The sequence below is a fragment of the Delphinapterus leucas genome, chromosome X, assembly GCF_059928025.1.
Source record: "Delphinapterus leucas isolate spDelLeu-1000000601 "Yukka" chromosome X, BTC_Dleu_Yukka2, whole genome shotgun sequence".
Lineage (NCBI taxonomy): Eukaryota > Metazoa > Chordata > Mammalia > Artiodactyla > Monodontidae > Delphinapterus > Delphinapterus leucas.
In genome coordinates, this window is record NC_143150.1 from 58,295,921 (window position 1) to 58,322,838 (window position 26,918).

General features: G+C 36.2%; 1 protein-coding gene across 2 annotated transcripts in view; it reads left to right on the top strand.

Moving 5' to 3' along the window:
- The first annotated feature begins 9,982 nt into the window (after window positions 1-9,982).
- CHM (CHM Rab escort protein) overlaps window positions 9,983-26,918 on the top strand; it is a 198,101-nt gene continuing 181,165 nt past the window's right edge. For both annotated transcript variants that reach the window (XM_022580809.2, XM_022580810.2), the window contains exon 1: window positions 9,983-10,063. In XM_022580809.2, the coding sequence (XP_022436517.1) occupies window positions 10,015-10,063 (49 nt within the window). In that variant the 5' untranslated portion in view covers window positions 9,983-10,014. The remainder of the gene's footprint in view (window positions 10,064-26,918) is intronic.

Sequence of the window (26,918 nt, forward strand, 5' to 3'; positions counted from 1 at the left end):
ATTCTGAAGGGAATGTGACTTTCACAGCAAAGACGGGAAAAACAAATGCTTTTCAGTGAGAGAAAACAATCTGAATGAAGACATGGAGGCATAAAAGTGTTCAAGGAATAGTGAAATTGACCAGTTTTGCTGGACCATACAGTATAGGTAGTGGAAAAGTAATGGTAGATAAAGCTGGGAAGGTTAGATATGGGCTTGACTTGACTAAAACATTTGGGATGAAGTAGGGGCATAGATTTCTTGGCTGTAGCAGTGGCAGTTTTCTCCATGAGACAGCATGATTGAAATGTCTTCCTGAGGTGGATTATAGTGCTTTATTTCTTTTACTAGCTACCTATTGCTAAATGAGAAATCACCCTAGAAATTAGTATCTTAAAACAATAGACATTATTTCACAGTTTCTGTGGATCAAGAATTCAGGAGCAGCTTAGCTGAGTAGCTCTGTTTTGAGGTCTCTTGTGAGGTTGTAGTCAGGATGGCAGCTGAGGTTGCAGGCATCTGAAGGCTTAACTGGGAATGGAAGATCCACTTCCAAGAATGCTCATTCACTCACATGGCTGCTAGCAGGAGGCCTTGGTTCCTTGCTGCCTGTGGACAGAAGTTATTGCCACATTGACCTCTCCACAGAGTTTTGAATGTCCTCATAAATTGACAGCTAGATTTTCCCAGAGCAAGTTATCCTAGACAGAGTAAGGTGGAAACTGCCATGTCTTAAATGACCTGTCCTCTGAAGTCACACTCCATCATTTCCACAAAATCCTATTTGTACACAGGTCAGCCAATTTTACATGGGAAAGAACTACACAAGGGCATGACTGCAAGGATGTGGGACCCATTGGGGCCATTTTGGAGGCTGGCTACCACAGTTTCAATTTTCTGTCTTGATGAAAACCTGTAATTTGTATACCGCAGTAGGGCAATTAGTACTCTGAGGTTTCACCATTAATGCAGCTGATTTCATATGTTTTGATAGCTCTATAACATTTCTCACAGACTCCTTGATATCATGCTTATATTGGGACCATTGTATGGAGGGTTTTGAATGCTAGGCTGAATTGGCATCAGTTGTTTTATATTCAATCATTTCATGATGATATGTTAATAAGTTACTAATACATCACTTAGAACTCCAAACTTAATATTAAAAATTATAGAAATCAGCATTGCAGTGGTTGTTTCCTAACTGTTAATAAATGGGCAAAAAATAATGAAATACAAATCTCCAGAGGTATTCAAAATATAACAGCTTCTTCCAGCCACCTGCAATAATTTGGCTATGAACTGGGCTGAAGGCAAAAGATAGACAGATTATCTCTTAAGATCTGTTCTCATCCTATGATTTCCTGATCACTATTTAAATTTGAATTGTGATAATATTTGAATGGTGATAATAAAAACCTCTTTCAGCTGTAATTTTTGGGTGGAGAAATAGTTTGCAGAGAACCATCTGTAATTGTCTCTTATTTTATAGGGCACATATGCTAATTTGTCCTTGGCTACATGGGTGTTTTAAAATCTTTTAATCAAAACTCTTTTGGTAGCAATACTCACCCAGGCTAACTGAAGAAAAGGGGGTGTTATTGTAAAGATACACTGGAGTCTGCTGGAACTGAAGGATAAAAGAACAAAACACAGTCAATCATCATGGGACAGATACTACAACTCTTTCCTCACAAGGGCAGGAACTTGCTCTTGCTCTCATGGCAACTGTACTTCTCTTTGCAGATCTCCTCCACTCTCCTTTCTCTCTACCAGTTGACTTCCTCTTGAAGAACACCCCCTTTTCTTCGGGTAGCCTATTTATCTTGATTATGGCCATATACAACATGGATGCCTTACACAATGGCTGCTCCAGCTCACTTTACATCAAGACAAATCTCAATACTTCTTTCAGCTTCTCTTATACTGTATCTTCTATCTATGTCATTTATTTAGAATTTCCTGAACAGGGAATCTGGTTGGCCTGGGTTATCTTTTTAAACAGGCCTCAAGTCTAGGCATAAATCTTGGCAAGCCATGGATTCTCTTGGGTCAGCTTTATTCTTTTTCCTCCAATGGTTAGAGGCTTGAAATTGTGTGGTATTTAAAACATGATTGCTGCCTTTTGGAAGGATGTAGGAGGGGTAGCTTCCAGGAGGTACAGTGGCAATGGTAGACATTGGTACTACAGAAATACAGAGACAATTCCTGCTTTTTAGTAAGTATTTCATATATTTCTCTCAAAACTTCTATTCTATACCTATAGAGAATGCAAAATATGGTTCAAATGACCTCATCATATTCAAACTTGTCACAAAATTAGTCCAAACATGAAATGATTCTTTCTATTCTTAATGGTTTGAGTCATACATAGACTTAGTAAAACATTATCCTTGAGGATCAGAATCTTAGGTTGTTCAACCATTTCCTGAAAAAGACTAATTTAAAACGCTTTTGCATTGAGAAAAAACATGAATGTATTATAGTAAAAACAAACTGTACTAATAAAACACAAATAATAGGAAAGACTACTGGTACAAATTATAAAATATTTAAAAATTTTACTATGAATATTCATGTTATAAATTCTGATGTGACGTTGTGTCAGCAAATTTGGGGGGAAATAGCTCACCCTTTGAGATTAATTATCTCTTTAAATAAGAATTTTTTTCTTATCAAAAATGAAAAATCAAATACAATTAAATGGGAAGCCATCCCATCCTATATTGCAGATTTCCATGTGTTTGTCTAAACTTTTTACTTTGTGCAACCATACAGAAAATTTGCTACGTTCAAACTTTGGGGATAATAAAACAGAAGAAAACAAATTATTTTATTGAAGGATGAAATGCAAATGAATAGTGTTTATACTTAATCTTTCCATTGTGTGTGCTTGAGTATGTTTAGACAATTCTAATTAATTGGATATTAGTTCGATAAAATATAGGGAAACTTTGCAATCAGGCAACTGAATATTCAGTTTAATTATGTTGGTATGCACTTCTATTTGCTTTTAATGCCAAGGATCCATTGGTAAAATGAATGCCCATTTTGTGGTCTGTTATTCATAAAATGTTTAATCCAGTGTTTGATTTACTCTGTTAAATCTTCCTTAGTGAATGTGCTTATTCATCCATGCAGAATTGGGTATGCTGCTTTCTGTTACTATGACATTACAATTAAACAGCTAAAAGAAGAACAGCAAGACTTTCTGTAAATGTTCATGAAATTCCCACAAAATTATTGTTTATTGCTTTCTTTTGTAAGGACTATGAAAAAATGCCAACGTGTTCTGAAAATTTCTGTTTCGAAGAAACTGACAAACACAATAGTTACTACAAATAATCATCTTGTTACTAAAGCTAGCACTTAAAACATATTTCTGATATAGTGGAAATGATTCCTGTGATTACACTGAATATTTTTTAAAGATGGAAATGAACATCAACTCAAAGAACCTGAATTTTATACAGCAGAAAATGGATGTAATAATATTTGTACTTATTTGAAATGGAAAGTCTAAGTTGACTTCATCTGTGTATACTGTAAAACTGAGATAGTTTGTGTGCTCACAAAAGTTCTACTTTGTATAATTTCAGGTTGTTTTCTCCAGTAGACTGGACTTTCTCCACTTTTAGCTATGTTCTATTGTCCAGAGCACTTGTGCTTGTGAATTTTTGTTACCACTACAACAGGCTTAGACAGAAAATTTTTAATTCAAAGCAAGCTCTAACACTAGGTCTTCATTTTTAAAAACTTTCCATTGTAAGTCTGGAACTTGTAGTAAGATGTTAATAATCTACTTCCTGAACTGTTATTGCTTGTTTTTTGGGGGGGTGTTAAGAGCTATACATTCATACAGACATAGCTATTTTCTAAGAAGCTCTCTTAAAGAACTCAGAGTATTGATGGTTTGTATGACACTCTTGCTTTAGTTTATATAGTAGAAGATCAGTGTCTGGTTAGTTGGTTTTCTACAATATGGTAACGAGATTCTACTGTAGTGGATTCAATTTTTGTGTGTGTGTGTGTGTGTAAAATTATGTGACTGCTGGATCATAAACTGTACTAATAACACTGAAATCTGGGAAGAGTATATAATAGTTCTGGTTCGTCTGGCTCATCACCACTCCTAGAAATTCTTTTGCATGTCCTACTGATGACGGGGCAATAACATCATCTATGAAAACATAAGAAATGCCATTCTGGATCAGACCAGTTCCAGCCTAGTGTTTTCTAAAGTGTGTTCTGTGGCTTAAAAGTTATTGTGAAATCCTAATAATTCACATGTATATTTATTATAAAAGATTTGAAGAGTCCTCCAGTAAAGAAACCATTTAAATTTAATTGCTCCCTAAATGTATTTGATCATGAAACCCCTATTAATATCCTGAAGAATTACTTTCTCCCCCCAGAACACACTTTAGGAAAGAGATTAACCATGGTAGTGAAAGGGATTTCATAAGGCAGTATTATAGCTCTCCACCCCTTCATCATTTAAGAAATATTTATTGAGCTCCTATTCAATTACAAGCAATCTTCTAGATGCTTGGGATAGTTCAGTGAACAAAGTTCCCTATCCAAGAACTTATGATTCTCGAATTTACATAAACCTTTCTTAAATATGTATATTTGTTCAGTTCCCAAGCCATCTTGGAGGGAACACATTTTATATATTTTTTGAGAACAGATTATCTATGCTATGGTACTGCATGTCAAAATAATTATTAACATAAAAAGTCATTTTTTTCAGATATATTAACTACTTCTGTTATTTAGTTTTCTATTTTGTTTCATAATCACCATTTCACAAAAAATATAAATGACAGCTAAAAGAATAAAAATAAGCTTTTTTTTAAGACCACAAGAAAATTACAGAGAAGAAACTAAACAGATGTGAGCAAAAGGTAGGAATCATGAATAATACCTCCCTTTCTACACTAAATAAATATGGTCACTTAGAGTAGTTACTATAATGTTATTTGTTTAAAAAGTTATTTTTTGATCACATGAATTTGAAACTCGAGGATCAGAAAAATATTTAAGTGATCAATATTGTGTTATAGTATCACAAATAAGAATTTAAAAATTCACAAGTAGGATAAAGTCCAAATGAGAAAATGCTAAATCACCAGTATATACATTTAACATTTTGACAGATATTGCCAAATCACCATCCAAAAAGTTATATCAATTTCGACTTCTATTAGCAATGTATCAGTGTGCCCACTTCCCCATGCATTTACCAATACCATATTATCAAATATTTTCATTTTTGCCAATCAGATTGGTGAAAGTTGTTATCTCCCTCATGCTCACAATGACTACTACTACTGCTGAGGTTACTACTACTAAGAACAATATTTATTGAGTGCTTACTACCAGTCAAATGTAGTTTTAAGCACTTTATTTATTTATCCCTCATAACCACCTTGGAGGGTTAGTAATATTATTGTCACCATTTTACAGATGAGGAAACTGAGATTCAGAGAGAGTAAATAATTTACCTGAGACTGTTCAGTTGGATGGAATAGAGACTCAAACCTGAACTCAGAACAATTATCCTATATTGCCTCTCTAAGAAAAGGCTGTTCATTGTAGCACCACTTATAGTAGCAAATGACTAGAAAAAACTAAATATCCATCAATAAAGGAATATTAAATAAATCATGGTGTATCCATATAATGGAATTACAGGAAGCCATTAAAAATGAGGCACCCCTACATGTACTGAGAATACAGGATCTCCCAAATATGTATTAAATGAAAAAATAAAGGTGTAAAGTAAGGAATAATGTTTACAGCATGTTACTGTCTGTGTCAAAAAAGAAATAAAGGGATTACTGCTCCTCTCATATACACACATACACACACACACAAACACAATCTTTAGCAGGATTCACTAGAAACTGATAACAGTGTTTATTTCTGGGGAACACAACAGGGGGGCCATGAGGGTATGGAGACTTACTAATATGTCTTTGTATGACATTCTGTGCTGATTTAGTTTTTTATTAACTACGTGCGTATTACCTGTTCAATTATAAACACAAAACCTGCTGATGAAACATTTTGCTGGGCAAGCAACTCATTTTATTCCCATTTAAAAGTGTACTCTTGTGTTGTTTCCTGAAGAATTCCTACACCATATTATTCATCCATTCACTAAGCAGATTAAAATTTATTTGTTTTTGACAAATAAAAAATCCATATATTTAAGGTATACAAGTATAGAACGTGATGTTTTGATATATGTATACAGTGTGAAATGCTTACCATAATAAAACGAATTAACATATTCATTACCTCCCATAGTTACCTTTTGTGCGTCTGTGTGTGGTGAGAACACTTGAGATCTACAGTCATAGCTAAATTCATGTATACAATACATTATTATTGACTATAGCCATCATGCTGTACATTAGGTTTCCAGAACTTATTCATCTTATAACTAAAATTTTGTACCCTTTGATCAATAGCTCCCCTTTTTTCCTACCCCCAGCCTCTGGTAACCACCATTCTACTCTTTGCTACTATGAGTTTGACTTAAAATTTTTTTTTACAATTCCACTTATAAGTGAGATCATGTGACATTTGTCTTCTGTGTCTGGCTTATTTCACTTAGCATAATGTTCTCCAGGTTCATCCATGTGATTTCCTTCTGTTTTAAGGCTAAATAATATTTATATCTAGTATACATATATATGCCACATTTTCTTCATTCATCCATTGATGAACACTTAAGTTGTTTCCATATCTCGGCTACTGTGAATAATGCTGCAATGAATATGGATATCTCTTCAAGATAGTGTTTTTATTTGCCTTGGATATATACTCATAAGTGGAATATTTTTGAGTGTCTATTTTTTGCCATGCACTGAATGATGTACTGGGAATATAATAATGAACAATATGGGAACAGTCTTTGACTTTGTGGAACTTACCTTCTAAGAGGATGGCAGATATGAAACACGTAATTGCATAAGGAACTTGATATTTCCCATCATGAAAAGTTCAACAGAGGAGGAGTATAAGGTGAGATCCTAAGATAGACCGAGGCACCTGCCAGATTATGTGTTGTTTCGAATGAACTGCAAAATGAGGATTAAGCTAGAAGAAAGGGGGAAGAAGGATCAAAGTTCACCTCAGGAACATGGAAGAGCATGTGGGAAGGCCCTGAAGTAGGAAGAAGTATGGGATATCAGAGGAAAGGAGGGAGAGCCAATATGGCTGGAGCTTAGAGAAAGGTGAGAGGTACGAGATGAGACTGTTGAGTTCAGCAGGGCCTTTTACAACACGTTGAAAATCTTGGAGTAGATTTTAAGAGCAATAGGCAATCATGAACCTTTTAGGTAAAGGAGAACATGATCAGATTTGAATTTTTAAAAGTTTACCGGCAGTGTGGGGAGTGGACTGGGGAGAAGCAAGCATGAATGAGGTGTCCAGCTGGGATCTATTGCAGTTTAGGAAGAGATTATGGGGGCAGAACAGATTTAGAGGTGGATATATTTACAATATATCTTTGAGATAAATCTGGCAAGAGTTGCTGATGAATTGGTTTAAGGGTGAAAGAGAGTAATATATCAGGGATGATCCTTAAGTTTTTGACTTGAGTAACTGATTGGAAGGTGGTACCATTTCTAAGCTGGGAAACACTAGACGAAGAGGTTTGGGAGTGGGGATGAAGTATTCAGGAATTCAGTATTGGACATGTTCAGAAAAGATATTGAGTAAGGGGTTGGATATATGGATTTGGAGCTCAAAGGAAAGGCATAGAGGAGACCATTAAATTACTGGTTTGTAAAAATATGATACATCAGATCCCACACTTGAATAAGCTTCTGAATACAAGGTAAATGTTCACGGAATTGTGATTTTTCAATTCAGGAAAACATTAAGTAAAAAATCAATGTCACAGTGATTTAACAGGGTAGTCAATTTGTAGGTATCCATCATCTCATTGTATTGTGATTTATCCAAATAAAATATTTCAGTTCTCAAAAATAGATGTCCTTAGAATAATAAAATAGACAGCAATTAAGCTGCTTTGCTTTATGCTATTTTATTGATGTTGTCAACTCCCACATTTATTCTTGCCTTGAAAAAAATTAACAAAAATACATTGGGAGGAAAAGGTATTTTAAGCATTTTCTCTATGCAGATGCTTTGTATTTTTCAAATATAATAATCTTTTCTATGCCCAGAGAGGATGTGATAACTTTAAAGAAAGGGCAGCTAAGTATAGGCTGTCACTTTTATCTTTTTGAGGGTTGTGCTCTCTATCCTCAGGGGGAAGAAAAGAATTTTAAATTTGGGGAAAAACATAGTGGAAAATTAGCACTACAGCGTAATTACTTGTTTATTTTGTTTTACTTCACTAGATGTAAACTTCATTAAGACAGGGGGTTTTGTCTGTTTTTTCATTGCTGTAATCCCAGCATCTAAATCAGTGCCTTGCACATAGTAGGTACTCAATGAGTATTTAAGGAAAATTAAATGAGTTAATGAGTTGTATCTTCACAGTGTGATTATATTTGTTAGGAAATTTCTGAATCTATAGTACTTACCATCTATTAGAGGAATCAGAGCCAAGCTTAGTTCAGCAAACACTTACTGAATTCCTACTATACACCAGGCTTATGTTAGATGCAGGGGGTAAAAAGATAAGTAAGGCACAATCCCTGTCATATAGGGGCTTATAATTTAGGGTATTGTATATCTGGGTATGTATTTTGGGGAATATGTGTCCAGTATAGGAACCAACATAAATGCAAATAATTTTCAGTGTAATATGGGAGGTTATGACAGAGGGGTAGCACAATGTAGGGTAATATAACCCAGTATAGGGAGGAAATGTAAGAAGGAGGTGGTGGAAATGACTCTCAGCCTTGGGGATAATTGTTAGCTAGAGAACGGGAAGATCATTCCATGATGAAGGAACAACAGTGTGACTGGGGAACCACAAACAGCTCAGAGGTCAGTCAGGTGGTGTAAGGGAAGGTCCACCACTGCACTCTCTGAATTATCTTGAAACTCTGGTAAAATAACTACACAATGAATTTCTGGGATCCAAAAATTACCCTCCCTCACTCCCATGCATTCTCTACCTCTTTTTTGCTTTGGAATTGTCAGACAGCAAAGCATTTTAAATAACGGGGCTGGCGGTACGGGTGGGAGGATGCCGACCTTGAAAATACTTATCAGAGCTACATTAGCTGCTTGGCACAGGTAATCTAAATCCTCTTCAACAAATACAATCACTTGAATATAAAGGCCACTTTACCTTGATCATTTCTGTGGTACCTTATTGGGAAAATCTTGTATGAACTCCACCAGATTCAGAATCAATAAACGCCTATCAAGCAACTACTATGTTTTCATAACTTTTTTCTCTCCTGTAAAGCAAGACTAATTTTGCATATGTATATGGCCAAGGTGGCTGATCGGACTAACTAGAACAAATGCAGATGCAATGACGGTTCCATTCTGGCGAAGCTAGGGCGAGATTTTTCGTGGGTTTTCATTGGGGAGACAGAGACAAAAAAGATAAGGGATAGAGTTTGAAGGTATTGGTGTGAAAAATTATGCCTCGCAGGCCAAAACGAAAATACAGACATGCTGGGGGAAACAAACAGTTTCCAGGCTGGAATGAAAATTTCCTTTCTTCACAAAGCAATCCCCTTTCAATTTCACTCCGCCCTCCTTGTCTCCTAACAATTCTTGCTTCATCATTGTCAAGGGGTTCCCAGGTATTCCCACATTCATCCTAGCCATCAGACTAAAAATCTACAACTCTTTTCTACCCCAAAACTCCAGGCTAAAAGTGTTACTGCACTCAGCCTGGAAAATGAATCGAGCTTTTAACATTCGCATAAAACATTTCAAATACAATGCTGTAGCCGCCTATCAGGACCCGCCACCCAGGAACTACAATACCCAGAATGCAGTGTTTTCCCTTCCGCCTTCTACCCCCAGCAATGCTTAACTTGATCTCATTTCCACAAGCAATAGTCACATGACACGTTTCCTGTCAAGATGGCGGATAATCTACCTTCGGAGTTTGATGTGGTCGTAATAGGGACGGGTATGTGTGGCTCTGGTACTCCCTGGACAAAGTGTAGGAAGTCTTTCCCGTTCCTACCTTCTCTGTCAGTGGCGAGGGTCGGCGAGAAATGTTGGGGGTCGAGCGTGAGAGGGAGGACGGAAAGGAAGCGAAGTAGTCTGGAGCCAGCGCGGGACTTGGCAGCTGCAGGGAGGGGCTTGGACCCGCGGTGCTTAGCGCCATTTGAGTAGGGGTCGATCTGCTCGATGTCGATTGCTGAGGTTGGTTGCTGCGGGTGATTCGTGTAATTTCCTTAGAGGGAGGTGGGTTTGCAGTGTCGTGAGAACGGAGGGTGGGGATTTTGTCAATGGAGACACCTTTGGCATGACATAATTTCCTCCTTGTTAGTTTCAAGGTGATATTCCCCATCATTTTGTCTCGCCATTTTATAGGAATTTTTCATATATTTATATAATCCTAGGGTGCAGTGCAGCTCGGATACATTTTGTTACTCAGTTGTTGCCCGTGTACGTTTTAATTTACTAAGGCGATGAAATGGATTCTTTTATGTTTTGCTGAGAAGCCTAGGGGGCTGTAATTTGTTGTGGTGGCCATTATTCCTGCTTTATGGTGCTGAAAGAAATCATCTTGCTTTGTACCACCCACCTATCTACCAACAGCTAAATGAGCTGAGAACAAGCGTCTGTGAGTCCAGTTCAGGTGTGTGATCTTATCTTCCCCTTGTTTTCCCATCATTTATTCTTCATGTTTTGGGTGGTGCCAGAACTCCCCCTGCAATTTATAGTTGACAAATTACACGTACAACACGTGGCAGAAAACATTTGGCAGCAGTTGGTATTTTGTTTTTCTTAACAGTTTAAAGGGTGGATTTTAGATGGGGTGAAATAATTTGTTGGGTGGGGTTTTCTCCTGTCTACGGAACGTGGTAGGCTGGGGAACCCCGGTGGTTGAGACCCTGTCCACTGTGTTGAATTCAGTTCATTGTCTTCTTAAACAGTAGGAGCAGCCATGTTTCCAGGTCGGGAGTAAAAATAATAACTATTTATTTTCGAATGCTTATTATTTGCTAATCGACGTGCTAAGCCCTTTACAAGCTGTATATAATCCTCACAACAACCTTGTTAGAGTACGTATTCTTTACACTATACAGAGGAGGCAAAAGGGCTTAGAAAGGTTGCAGTTTGCTCAAGATCACACAGCCGGTAAATTTCCAAAGGTCAGTTCCATACCAGAAGGAGAATCAGTGGTTCTGACCCTCAGAGTTAACCCATATTAATAGAAATAATTTGGAAAACTTGGTTCTAGACCTTGCTTGGCCATTAACTAGCTGTGTGAGTTGCTAGGGCTAGGAACTTAATCTCTCTGAGCCTCAGTTTCCTTGTTTATGAACATAGGGAGGGTAAACTAGATAACCTTTCCAGTGTTGTCTAACCAAAAATTATCTTATTCTAGTTGTACCTGGGTAATTGTTTTCAAAACAGCAAGGACATGTTTATTCTCAACCTGAAAACTGCATGGCTACAGATAACCTTGCTGTAGCTGCTATGAACAGATGTTGGATGAGAGCTGGAAGGAGTCAACAGACTCTATTTATTCTCTCCAGTCTATCCTAAAACTTAGTACAATATCCACTTTAGAATAGTTGTTATACCATACTTGGGTCCTATGTTACTGCCTTCTTTTGTTGTTGTTTTACCTTGGCACCTAGGGTGTTTTAAAAATTACTTTGAATCATTAAGATACTTTTTCTTATCTTGATTCAAATTTTAATTGATAAGAGTGCTAATTCTTATCATTAAGTGCTGTTAATTCTTATATGAGACATATTTTGCCTTCTAGTTCAGTTCATAATATGGATTACATCCATCCTGTTAGAGTCCGTTATGATAGAGGTAGGAAGATTCTGTGAGTGATCCAGAAAATTGCATCAGGGGTATCTGGTGTATTTGGAAAAAGATTCATTTTAGACTTATTTCCGTGAGAGTAATGTTATTTCTCAAAGTATGGGAAGAACTTATTTGAGTTAGAAGTTTTTCATATAACTTAGTGAACACGTTTTTACTTTTCAAGCACATTCTTTAAATTTATGATATGAAGCTTGTTTTTAGGTAAGTCAAAGTGGAAAAATTGGATAAAAGCCATTTCCCAAATAAATGAATCCAATAATTCCAATCACTACTGAATAAGAATGATTTTTAATGTGTTTGGAATATTTCTCTTCTGAAATAGTTTGCTGAAAGTGGTCTTTAAAATGTGTTTGCCTTACTATATGTACTAGCTTGAGTAAATCATAGAAAAATCAGTGTTTCAAAGATTCAGTTTTAATAACAAAAGCAGAATTAATCATGCATGTATCAGAAACATGAAGAAATAGGCTATGAGATGCAGTTTTTCTTTTAGCAGATTTAGTTCTAGTTAAATGTCATCAAGAGACAATTGCTTTATCAAGTAAAATAATCTGTGGATAATATTTTAAACCCCTTTGACCTTGATTAATTTGTATTTCTTTTCATTCTTCATAACACAACGTTTTCCTTAAGATCATGTTTTGAAGAGATTATGGGAAAATAAAGTTTTGTATGTATTTTCTTAGTTAAGCCCATTTCCTCCTGATTACAAAATACAGGAAATATCACTAGAACACCCAAAGGCAGAAGAATAAGATAAAGTACTTGAACCATGGAAAATATAGAAGAAAATGGAATAAGGAAGGAGCACCAAATGGAGTCTCAAGGGAGAGGACAAAAATAGATATAGTGAGTTCAATATAAAATTTAAAAAAATTTTAATGAAAAAATCCTGACAATTATTTTTAAAAATGGATATAGTAATGTGTCTAGAAAATGGCCTTCAGTTTGGGTGCATGGTTGTCATTTTAAAGACATTTTGCCATTTAAAAAGACATTTGAGTGATAATTTTGTGGGTTACAGAGAAGTATCATGGGTTGCAGGTTAAAAATAGTCCCAGTAGCATAATACCTCACTGCAGGTGACTTATCTGGCAACCTGTGTAATCTGTAACCCGCAGCAGAGCCATCCACTCAACAAAAGGGCAGACAAGATGGAAGTTACAAGAGTTATGGGATAATATAGGCATGCTTCTTACATAGAGGAATCCCTCATTCTCTTATTTAGAGCATATTCTTTCTTATTTTAGAAAATTCTAGCATGCTCAGAGTGTATTAGAAGCATCTTATTAGAAGATATAGGAAACGTTATCAACTTCTGCAAAAGCCATGTTTGGGAGGTGTCATTAGACATAAGTGACAGTTCATATCCTTATGGGAAAGGGGAGAGACAAACACCTAAAATGCAAACCTACATCAGACAGCACAATGACCTGGCACCATTTAGTGTAGTGACAGACTACACATTTTTTAGAATATTCAACCCACATTTACTGAGAACCTAGTCCCTGCCCTTGTGACATTTACTGTGTTGCCTATTCTGAGGAGCTGTTTGGGGTTCCTGACTGTCACATGCTCAGAGCTGTTCTAAGCCAATGTGGCCTTTTCATTGCATCCTTCTTGCTTTCTGAAGGCCACATAGATATTCATTCTGCATCCCTTTCCTTACTAAGGTACACCACACATATTATATTTTGGAATTCTTCCCCTAAATGGTCTGTGGAGTAGACTAGCTTAACATTTTTCCTGTAGAGCACAAACACATAGGCCCTATTTTGATTTAAGAGTTTTATTGCTAAAGATTATGGGGAAAGAAGTGAGATAACAAAAATAACAAATATGGGGGTGAATTACAAGGGGTATTGCTCCTAAATCCTGACTACCTTGCTAGATCATGCTCAGCATAGTCCAAAATCGATGTGGCAGCATGGCATAATGGGAATCACTTAACCTTCCTACTGGGTAGCTTTGGGAAAATTGCATAACATTTTGGGACATCAGTTTGTTCATCTGTAAAGTGAGAGACTTGAATTAGGTGACCTCTAAGGTAGGCATCTACCAGTTCTAAAATTTACCATTGTGTGTGCATAATTATGACCCTGGGTCCTTGAGAAAAGACAATTCTGTATAGTCCTCTTAAGAAGTCAAGTCAGTGTTTGATATACTTCAGAAATTTTTCTATCAAAATGGTTCATAAAAAAAAATTTTCTTGGAAATGATAAGCTGCTTTCATCAGGAAAGGTCATGTAGGTAGCACAGCTCCATTTCTTGATGTTAGTTGAGCATTGAAACTTTAAGGTGGTTAACTTTGGCCAGCAGCTTATTGACTATAATGCTTATGATGGTGGTGGAGTAACTTCACTTCTCTAAACGTTGGGGGATAGTAATGTTGTAGGAGGTATCGTGGAAACTGATTTTTACTAAATACCTGTTTATGCCAGACTCTCTGCCAAGTGATTTCTCATATATGTATCTTATTTAATCCTCTCCCAGGATGCCTGTGTGTGGTTCTAATATCAGAGGATGTCCATACTTTCTCTGCCTGTATTTCCAAATATCCATGAACCTGTAGTCTAGAGCAGAGTTGTTTTTTTTTTAAATTGCAAGATGCCACCTATTTGTGGGTCATGAAATCAATTCCAGCATTAAAAAAAACAGAAGTAGAATAGAATATGTATTATAATATATTACATGTAGTAAGGATGAGTATAGTTTTTTTCTTTATTTGGATGCAACATTTAAAAAAATATTTTATTTATTTATTTTTATTTTTGGCTGTGTTGGGTCCTAGTTGCGGCACGTAGGATCTTCGTTGTGGTGTGCGTGCTCTTTGTTGTGGTGCGTGGGCTTCTCTCTAGTTGTGGCATGTTGAGGTGTGTGGGCTCAGTAGTTGCACTGTGCGGGCTTAGTTGCCCACTTAGTTCCCCGACCAGGGATTGAACCCACATCCCCTGTGTTAGAAGATGGATTCTTTACCACGGGACCACCAGGGAAGTCCCAGGATGAGTATAGTTTCATGAAACATATATTTCATGTGTGTATCACTGTGTGAAGCACACACACATACAGATATTCATATATATTTTGGGGATGGCTAGGGGCAAAATGTTTTAAAGTTTAGAGAATATTGATTAACTGAATAACATAGTGAGTAGGAATGAAATAATATTTCAAAAGTCATTTGGTTTTACAAATGCTATACCATCCATATGTTTTATTTACCTTGACATGTATGTATCTCATTTGAGAGCATAGTGTAGTGATTGACAAGGTGGCTCTGAAATGGGACAGACTGTGTTTGAATCAGCTATGCCTCTTGTGCCACCTCACACATGTTCCTTAATGTCTAAGTTTCAATTTTCTCATCTCTAAAAGAGAATAAATCTCACAGAGCTGTGTTGAGGATTCAATGGAATAATTCTGTAAAATGCTTAGTAAGTGCTCAGAAAACATAGTTGATTTTTATAGCCCATAATACCATACTGAGGTGCGTTTATCATCACTACTGTTACGTGAATGCTTCCAAGGAAAGGCTCATAGTTTTCATGGAGAGCAGTGGAAAGATTCAGGTGTCTGAGTCATCTTCCTCCTCTTCCCATTGGCCGTTTGGTGGGAAAGACCTTTGTGTGTCTGTTACCACTATTTCTATCAGACTTAACTGACGGTTTTCTTTCCTTTTTTTTTTCTTTTCTTTTACTCTGTTTTGTTCACCAGCTTGCATTATTTGTCATTTGTTTTGAACAGATTTGTCTTGTTTGAGGCATAGTATGAAACTCTTCCTTGTCAGTGTAAGAATGCTGAAGGAGCTAAAGAGAGCTTACAGGTTTTGCTGTTCTGAAAAATGCTTTGCAATTCTTCAGGCATTTATTCATGGAAAAGTATGTCTTTTCTGCGCTCAATACCTCGAAAAGTAAAGGGAATTATATAACTCTGGAGAAGACTCTCTGGAGAGGCTTATGCTTCCCTGTAAATCATAAGTTTGCGCCAGTCCCTCAGAGAGAGGCGCATCTGTTACCAGAGTTCTCTCCGCAGCATCATTTTCATCTCCCATGCCTCACGTCATTTTCTCATTTTCTCCAGTATCCTCATGATGTTTTGGAGAACTCAAGCTACAGCAATTAAAATCAAACATGGCTGCTCACCATCACATTCTTATGTTTCACATAAAATCCCAATGCACAGAAACAATTATAATTCCATGTAATTGAACTGTTACTCATGCTAAATCATCTGCTATTCAGTTTCACTACAGTCTTTACACTGAAAAGTTAGGCTGTGCCTGCTGTGTATGTAAATGGTTTAAAAAGTAAAATAGTCTAAAAATCATCAGTTCCCAGTTTATATTAATATGTATATTACAAAACTACATATATATATATACACATATATGTCAATATATACACATGTATGTATTATGTATATATGCTAGAGAGATTGGAAACATTTTGGGGATATTTAGTTGTGACCAACAAAATAGGGATACTTTGAAAGATTGATTTATTCTTTTTTGCTTTTCTAATAATCTTATTAAAGGGCAGTGTAAAAAGAGATGATAATTTATCACAGATACTGATTTCTCCAAGTGTGATTATGAGAGCTATCATGTTATCATAATGGGACTATTTAAAAAATAGTTTGAAAATAGGTGAAGAGACCAGGGGCAGCTTTTCGCCAGGGTAGTGCTTCACATGAGTGTTTGATCTCATATTAGATTTTACCAAGAGTTTAAGCGGGTAATGTCATACCGCTTGACTGATTTGGTTTATATCACATTTACAAAAGTACCAACATCTGCGTTTTCTCCCGAGTAGTGTTCATACATATCTTTTTTGTCCAGCCTAGTGTTGATGTTGAGTTACAATGGCTTTTGGTTAATGGCAGTTTTAGTCATTTTGTATTGCTTTCAACTGTTTTGGATCATGTATCTGTGATCTGAATTTGCACATTGGTTAAACTGCTTTTCTGTATATGCATTTAAAATAATTATGGAAAAGTTTGCACAAGCTAAAGTACAGACAAAGAAGGTTTTACATACAGATAGCAGGCATATTAGGAAGATGCTGAGTTGTGTTCTAATCCTTAGTTTTCTATGTTACTTTGGCATGAGCTATCTAGGCCAAATAGAGGACATAGAATTAAATTTAGTATGTACAATACACTGTTAAATATATGAAATTATTTCTGGCATTTATTATGCTGAATCCAATGCTAAGCCCTTAAAATGCATTATCTCATCTGATTCTCACAGTAACCTTGTGTTAGATGCTTATTGTTATCTCCATTTTACAAATGTGGAACCTAAGGCTTAGTAAGTTTGACCGAGGTCAAACTGTTAAGACTGGAGTTGCTCTGGCTAGGTATTAGATTGAGCTGGTTGGATTCTTCCATGTGAAAAAATACCTTATACTCTCAAGATTAGATTATTGTGTTCTAGCTTAGCAGTTGACAGTTGCTTCACTTTGGGGAGTTACCATTGTTGACATTAAAATCCTGATTCCAGCACAGCCTTGTGGTGTTAACTCATTATTGACAGCATCATGACATCTGTCAACTCGCAGACCTTTTGATGAAGGTGAACTGAATGACTTGGTTGTGTTTATCCCTTAAAACTGAAAAAACAGAATCAGCCACTAAAGTAATGGCTAGAAATGGGATCAGAAAATACAGTCATATTTCAAGTGATAATCTGTTTCCCTAGGAATTATTCACTGATTACAAGATACGTAATTTCCCACAGAAATAAAACCATTGTTAAAAGTCAGCTATAGGCTATTTGTGCATGTGAGAGGGTTTGCCATTTTGTCTTTTTAAAAAAATTTTTTTTTAGTTTTATGCACTTATAAATTGAATTTTCAAGATCAAGTATGAGACTCATTGTTCTGTTTATGAAGCTTTTCTTTTTTTAATTGACTCTTCTTTTGGTTCCTATAATTGTCAACAATTGTCAGCACTTGCAATGGATGCATCTTAATTGACAGAGTAGATGTGGTATCTTTTCCCTCCAAGAGCCGTGTCATTAACAAATAATATTAATAACTAACACTTTTACGAATATACTTCCAGACCTGTGTGTATAGATGTGTGTATGCTATTCTGTTTTTCGCTTCACAGTATGTTATGAACATCATTCCATGTTAATCAAATCTTCTTCCTCAGTGTCTTTTTAAAAACCTTTTCATTTGGAGATAATTCGACTCACATGCAGTTGTAAGAAGTAATATAGGAAGATCCTGTATATGTTCACCCAGCTTCCCCAGTGGTAAGTAAGATCTTGCATAACTACATGTAGCATAACCAGGTAATTGACCTTACCCAGTGACCTTATTCAGATGTCACCAGTTTTACATGTACTTGTGTGTGTTTAGTTCTGTACAGTTTTATCACGTGAAGATTGGTGTCACATCCAGATACAAAACAGTTTCATGATACCTTTTTATAGCCATGGACACCTCCCTCCTACCTACATCCCTAAACCCTGGCAACCCCTAATCTGTTCTTCATCTTTACGATTGTCATTTCCAAAAGTTTATTAAATGTCATATTAAGTAGATGCTTAGTAAATATTATTTTCTATAAATGTCCTGTCATTTATTTAAAGTAGCAACTTTTGTTGGACATTTAAGGTTTTCAGTTTTTCACTTTCATAAACTAAGGCTGTGATGAACATGGTGTGCCTAAATCTTTTGTACGTATTTAATTATTTCCTTAGGATAAATACCTAGAACTGTAACTGTTAAATTGAATTATAGAGGTGGTTACATAAAGCTTTTGATTTGTATTGATGAATTGCCTTAAGGAAAGTTTGCCAGTCTAATCTCACCAGCGGAGTATGAGAATGCTTATTTTCCCATAGTCTTTCAACATTGTCTATGAATGTCTAATTCTTAATTACTATCAACATCATAGCCAAAAAAAAATTTCCTTGTTTGCATTTACATTTTCAAATCATAAGTGAGGTTGACTATTTAATAGGTATATTGGTCAATTATGTTTCTTTTGGAAATTGCCCTTACCCATGTTTCTATTGTGCCGTTTTTTCTTTTCAACATGTAATAATTCTTTATATACTAAAGACTTTAAATCTTTGTCATGTATTTTGTAAATTTGCCTTCTATTTTTATGGTGGTTTCTCATGTATGAAACTTGATAATTTTCACATAGTGAAATCTATCAAATGTTTTTTTCTTTTATGGTTACTGCCTTTGGAGATATGCATAGAAAGCCTTCCCCTCCAAAATTAAGTAAATATTGACGCTTAGTTTCTTTTTTAATATTTTATTTTTTACATTTAAATTTTAATTCACCTTAAATGTACTTTGTTGTAGAATATGAGGGTATTTTCCTTCTAAATCATTAGCTGGTTATTCTAACACCATCGATCTATTCTTTCTCCACTGAATTGAAATACTTCCTTTATTTTTTTTTATTATATGATCAGTTTTTGGACTTTCTGCCAGTAATCTGGGTGTCTCTTTGAGTGTAGTCGGAACTATAAAGTGGGAATAGACTGGGTCATCTGATCTGTAGAGAAATGATAACTTTCCCTCTTTGAAATCTCAAGAAACACAAGGCAATGTTTGAATATATAAAAAATTATGGCATCTACTCTGAAAAATAGCAAACTAAAAGAAAAAGGAAAACAGAGTAGGAGTATTTGCAACTCATAACAAAGAACTAATTACATAAAAATAATACCTTCAAATTTATATGAAAAATGTCAAGATCTCTACAGGTAAATGGGCAGAGAGTGTAAACAGACAAGAGAGGTTACAAATAGTCAACAAACTTCAGGGAAAATATTTTTTTCTGATTAATAGTCAAGTGCAAAATAACCTGATAATTAAAAACAGTAAATTAAGGGAGTAATCACTAATTGTTGATGAAGTTGTATTCAGTTGAAATGCTGATGGTATTATAAATTGGGACAACACTTTGGCAGAGTAACAGTTCGTACTAAGAATTGTGAATATGTTCATTCCCTTAGATTCAGTAACTCCAGATCTGAGAATTTATTGTGAGAAAAATCATTCAATAGAGGTAAAAAGATACAAGGGTGACAACATCTATTTTAAAGCTGCTTATCATAGTAAAGTTTGGAAATAATGTTGTATGTCGAAGAGCCCCGATGTCTCAAAGGATTCTGGTGGACTGATGGAGTAGGCAGTTTTACAGTGTGGCCTAGGATATTTTTTATTACAGAATATCATACATACAAATGAAATATATGTGTGTGTATGTATACATATTTTTAATTTCTTTCTTTCAGTGAACAATAACAAAGTGAGTGGCACGTATGTATGACCCACCTAAAGAAAAAGAACACTACCAGAATATTACCAGTACCTTAGGAGCTCCCTGGGTGCACCACCATCCATCTCCCCTTCCTTTCCCACAGCTGTAACCATTATGGTAAACTGCTTTAATTGTCCTCTTGTTTTTTTAAAGTGTTTTTTTATCACGTGTATATCACCAAACCATATGTTGTTAGTTTTTCCTGTTTTTGACACTTGTCTAACTTTTGGAATTCTACTCTATGTATTCTTTCTGTGACTTGCTTTCCTTGGTCAGTGTTATGCTTGTGAGATTCATCTGTACAGATACATATAGCGGTAATTCCCCCACATACTCCCACATACACACACACACACATACACACACACACACACACACTCACACACTGCTATTATATAGTATTCTAGGCTTGCAAATCTTCAACTTCAGTAGGTTATGCATATTCACCAAAATAATTGTATTTATTTGCCCTTTGGTTTTCAGCTTTTCAAGGCCCCTGCCTCCCTCAGGAAATGTATAATGTCATAAACACACATTCACGACAAAATAAGACCGTTAGGTACACGTCATTCTGCAACTTTTTCAGTCAATAATTCTCACCTTTCTTTCCATTCCAGGACTGTTTTATCCCATGTAGCATCCCAGTACTGTTTAGTAGTATCCCAGTACTGTTTTATCCCATTGCTTTACAATGGTGTGTTAGTTTCTGCTTTATACCAAAGTGAATCAGTTATACATATACATATGTTCCCATATCTCTTCCCTCTTGCGTCTCCTTCCGTCCCACCCTCCATATCCCACTCCTCTAGGTGGTAACAAAGCACCGAGCTGATCTCACTGTGCTTTGCGCCTACTTCCCACTAGCTATCTATTTTACGTTTGGTAGTGTATGTATGTCCATTGGCACTACCTTACTTTGTCATGGCTTACCTTTCCCCATCCCCATATCCTCAAGTCCATTCTTTAGTAGGTCTGTGGATTCATTCCTGTCTTAACCCTAGGTTATTCATGACATTTTTTCCCTTAAATTCTATATGTATGTGTTAGCATAAGGTATTTGTCTTTCTCTTTCTGACTTACTTCACTCTGTATGACAGACTCTAGGTCCATCCACCTTATTACAAATAGCTCAATTTCGTTTCTTTTTATGGCTGAGTAATATTCCACTGTATATATGTGCCACATTTTCTTTTTCCGTTCATCCAATGATGGACACTTAAGGTGTTTCCATCTCCTGGCTACTGTAAATAGAGCTGCAATGAATATTTTGGTACATAACGCTTTTTTTTTTTAACATCTTTATTTGGGTATAATTGCTTTAAAATGGTGTGTTAGCTTCCGCCTTATAACAAAGTGAATCAGTTATACATATATTCCCATATCTCTTCTCTCTTGCGTCTCCCTCCCTCACACCCTCCCTATCCCACCCCTCCAGGCGGTCACAAAGCACCGAGCTGATCTCCCTGTGCTATGCGGCTGCTTCCCACTAGCTATCTGCCTTACGTTTGGTAGTGTATATATGTCCATGCCTCTCTCTCGCTTTGTCACAGCTCACACTTCTCCCTCCCCATACCCACAAGTCCATTCTCTAGTAGGTCTATGGCTTTATTCCTGTCTTAGCCCTAGGTTCTTCATGACATTTTTTTTCTTGAATTCCATATATATGTGTTAGCATACGGTATTTGTCTTTCTCTTTCTGACTTACTTCACTCTGTATGACAGACTCTAGGTCTATCCACCTCATTACAAATAGCTCAATTTTGTTTATTTTTATGGCTGAGTAATATTCCATTGTATATATGTGCCACATCTTCTTTATCCATTCATCCGAAGATGGGCACTTAGGTTGTTTCCATCTCCGGGCTATTGTAAATAGAGCTGCAATGAACATTTTGGTACATGACTCTTTTTGAATTTTGGTTTTCTCAGGGTATATGCCCAGTAGTGGGATTGCTGGGTCGTATGGTAGTTCTATTTGTAGTTTTTTAAGGAACCTCCATACTGTTCTCCATGGTGGCTGTACCAATTCACATTCCCACCAGCAGTGCAAGAGTGTTCCCTTTTCTCCACACCCTCTCCAGCATTTATTGCTTCTAGATTTTTTGATGATGGCCATTCTGATTGGTGTGAGATGATATCTCATTGTAGGTTTGATTTGCATTTCTCTAATGATTAATGATGTTGAGCATTCTTTCATGTGTTTGTTGGCAGTCTGTATATCTTCTTTGGAGAAATGTCTATTTAGGTCTTCTGCCCATTTTTGGATTGGGTTGTTTGTTTTTTTGTTATTGAGCTGCATGAGCTGCTTGTAAATTTTGGAAATTAATCCATTGTCAGTGCATCATTTGCAAATATTTTCTTCCATTCTGAGGGTTGTCTTTTGGTCTTGTTTATGGTTTCCTTTGCTGTGGAAAAGCTTTGAAGTTTCATTAGGTCCCATTTGTTTATTTTTGTTTTTATTACCATTTCTCTAGGAGGTGCGTCAAAAAGGATCTTGCTGTGATTTATGTCGTAGAGTGTTCTGCCTATGTTTTCCTCTAAGAGTTTGATAGTTTCTGGCCTTACATTTAGGTCTTTAATCTATTTTGAGCTTATTTTTGTGTATGGTGTTAGGGAGTGTTCTAATTTCATACTTTTACATGTACCTGTCCAGCTTTCCCAGCACCACTTATTGAAGAGGCTGTCCTTTCTCCACTGTACATTGCTGCTTCCTTTATCAAAGATAAGGTGACCCGATGTGCATGGGTTTATCTCTGAGCATTCTATCCTGTTCTATTCATCTATATTTCTGTTTTTGTGCCAGCACCATACTGTCCTGATTACTGTAGCTTTGTAGTATAGTCTGAAGTCAGGGAGCCTAATTCCTCCAGCTCCGTTTTTCGTTCTCAAGATTGCTTTGGCTATTCGGAGTCCTTTGTGTTTCCATACAAATTGTGAAATTTTTTGTTCTAGTTCTGTGAAAAATGCCAGGGGTAGTTTGATAGGGATTGTATTGAATCTGTAGATTGCTTTGGGTAGTAGAGTCATTTTCACAATGTTGATTCTTCAATCCAAGTATACGGTATATCTCTCCATCTATTTGTATCATCTTTAATTTCTTTCATCAGTGTCTTATAATTTTCTGCATACAGGTCTTTTGTCTCCTTAGATAGGTTTATTCCTGGATATTTTATTCTTTTTGTTGCAGTGGTAAATGGGAGTGTTTTCTTGATTTCACTTTCAGATTTTTCATCATTAGTATATAGGAATGCCAGAGATTTCTGTGCATTAATTTTGTATCCTGTTACTTTACCAAATTCATTGATTAGCTCTAGTAGTTTTCTGGTAGCATCTTTAGGATTCTCTATGTATAGTATCATGTCATCTGCAAACAGTGACAGCTTTACTTCTTCTTTTCCGATTTGTATTCCTTTTATTTCCGTTTTTCTGATTGCTGTGGCTAAAACTTCCAAAACTATGTTGAATAAGAGTGGTGAGAGTGGGCAACCTTGTCTTGTTCCTGATCTTAGTGGAAATGCTTTCAGTTTTTCACCATTGAGGATGATGTTGGCTGTGGGCTTGTCATATATGGCCTTTATTATGTTGAGGAAAGTTCCCTCTATGCCGACTTTCTGCAGGGTTTTTATCATAAATGGGTGTTGAATTTTGTCAAAAGCTTTCTCTGCATGTATTGAGATGATCATATGGTTTTTCTCCTTCAACTTGTTAATATGGTTTATCACATTGATTGATTTGCATATATTGAAGAATCCTTGCATTCCTGGAATAAACCCCACTTGATCATGGTGTATGATCCTTTTAATGTGCTGTTGGATTCTGTTTGCTAGTATTTTGTTGAGGATTTTTGCATCTATGTTCATCAGTGATATTGGCCTGTAGTTTTCTTTCTTTGTGACATCCTTGTCTGGTTTTGGTATCAAGGTGATGGTGACCTCGTAGAAGGAATTTGGGAGTGTTCCTCCCTCTGCTATATTTTGGAAGAGTTTGAGAAGGATAGGTGTTAGCTCTTCTCTAAATGTTTGATAGAATTCGCGTGTGAAGCCATCTGGTCCTGGGCTTTTGTTTGTTGGAAGATTTTTAATCACAGTTTCAATTTCAGTGCTTGTGATTGGTCTGTTCATATTTTCGATTTCTTCCTGATTTAGTCTTGGCAGGTTGTGCATTTCTAAGAATTTGTCCATTTCTTCCAGATTGTCCATTTTATTGGCATAGAGTTGCTTGTAGTAATCTCTCATGATCTTTTTTATTTCTGCAGTGTCAGTTGTTACTTCTCCTTTTTCATTTCTAATTCTATTGATTTGAGTCTTCTCCCTTTTTTTCTTGATGAGTCTGGCTAGTGGTTTATCTATTTTGTTTATCTTCTCAAAGAACTGGCTTTTAATTTTATTGATCTTTGCTATTGTTTCCTTCATTTCTTTTTCATTTATTTCTGATCTGATTTTTATGATTTCTTTCCTTCTGCTAGCTTTGGGGTTTTTTTGTTCTTCTTTCTCTAATTGCTTGAGGTGCAAGGTTAGGTTGTTTATTCGAGATGTTTCCTGCTTCTTAAGGCGGGCTTGTATTGCTATAAACTTCCCCCTTAGAACGGCTTTTGCTGCATCCCATAGGTTTTGGGTCGTTATGTCTCCACTGTCATTTGTTTCTAGGTATTTTTTTATTTCTTCTTTGATTTCTTCAGTGATCACTTCATTATTAACTCGTGTATTGTTTAGCCTCCATGTGTTTGTATTTTTCACAGATCTTTTGCTGTAATTGATATCTAGTCTCTCGGCGTTGTGGTTGGAAAAGACGCTTGATACAATTTCAGTTTTCTTAAATTTAACAAGGCTTGATTTGTGACCCAAGATATGATCTATCCTGGAGAATTTTCCATGAGCACTTGAGAAAAATGTGTATTCTGTTGTTTTTGGATGGAGTGTCCTATAAATATCAATTAAGTCCATCTTGTTTAATGTATCATTTAAAGCTTGTGTTTCCTTATTTATTTTCATTTTGGATCATCTGTCCATGGGTGAAAGTGGGGTGTTAAAGTCTCCTACTATGAATGTGTTCCTGTCGATTTCCCCTTTTATGGCTGTTAGTATTTGCCTTATGTATTGAGGTGCTCTTATGTTGGGTGCATAAATATTTACAATTGTTATATCTTCTTCTTGGATCGATCCCTTGATCATTATGTAGTGTCCTTTGTCTCTTCTAATAGTCCTTATTTTAAAGTCTATTTTGTCTGATATGAGAATTGCTACTCCAGCTTTCTTTGGGTTTCCATTTGCATGGAATATCTTTTTCCATCACCTTACTTTCAGTCTGGTTGTGTCTCTAGGTCTGAAATGGGTCTCTTGTAGACAGCATATATATGGGTCTTGTTTTTGTATCCATTCCGCCAGTCTGTGTCTTTTGGTGGGAGCATTTAGTCCATTTACATTTAAGGTAATTATCGATATGTATGTTCCTATTCCCATTTTCTAAATTGCTTTTGGTTCGTTATTATAGGTCTTTTCCTTCTCTTGTGTTTCTTGTCTAGAGAAGTTCCTTTAGCATTTGTTGTAAAGCTGGTTTAGTGGTGCTGAACTCTCTCAGCTTTTGCTTGTCTGTAAAGGTTTTAATTTCTACATCAAATCTGAATGAGATCGTTGCTGGGTAGAGTAGTCTTGGTTGCAGGTTTTTCTCCTTCATCACTTTCAGTATGTCCTGCCACTCCCTTCTGGCTTGCAGAGTTTCTGCTGAGAGATCAGCTGTTAACCTTCTGGGGATTCCCTTGTGTGTTATTTGTTGTTTTTCCCTTGCTGCTTTTAATATGCTTTCTTTGTATTTAATTTTTGACAGTTTGATTAATATGTGTCTTGGCATATTTCTCCTTGGATTTATCCTGTATGGGACTCTCTGTGCTTCCTGGAATTGATTAACTCTTTCCTTTCCCATATTAGGGAAGTTTTCAACTATAATCTCTTCAAATATTTTCTGAGTCCCTTTCCTTTTCTCTTCTTCTTCTGGAACCCCTATAATTCATATGTTGGTGCATTTAATGTTGTCCCAGAGGTCTCTGAGACTGTCCTCAGTTCTTTTCATTCTTTTTGCTTTATTCTGCTCTGCAGTAGTTATTTCCACTATTTTATCTTCCAGGTCACTTATCCGTTCTTCTGCCTCAGTAATTCTGCTATTGATCCCATCTAGAGTACTTTTAATTTCATTTATTGTGTTGCTCATCGTTGCTTGTTTCATCTTTATTTCTTCTAGGTCCTTGTTAACTGTTTTTGCATTTTTTCCATTCTATTTCCAAGATTTTGGATCATCTTTACTATCATTATTCTGAATTCTTTTTCAGGTAGACTGCATATTTCCTCTTCATTTGTTAGGTCTGGTGCATTTTTATCTTGCTCCTTCATCTGCTGTGTGTTTTTCTGTCTTCTCATTTTGCTTATCTTACTGTGTTTGGGGTCTCCTTTTTGCAGGCTGCAGCTTCATAGTTCCCGTTGTTTTTGCTGCCTGTCTGCAGTGCCTAAGGTTGGTTCAGTGTGTTGTGTAGGCTTCCTGGTGGAGGGGACTAGTGCCTGTGTTGTGGTGGATGAGGCTGGATCTTGTCTCTCTAGTGGGCAGGTCCACGTCTGGTGGTGTGTTTTGGGGTGTCTGTGGACTTATTATGTTTTTCAGCAGCCTCTCTGCTAATGGGTAGGGTTGCG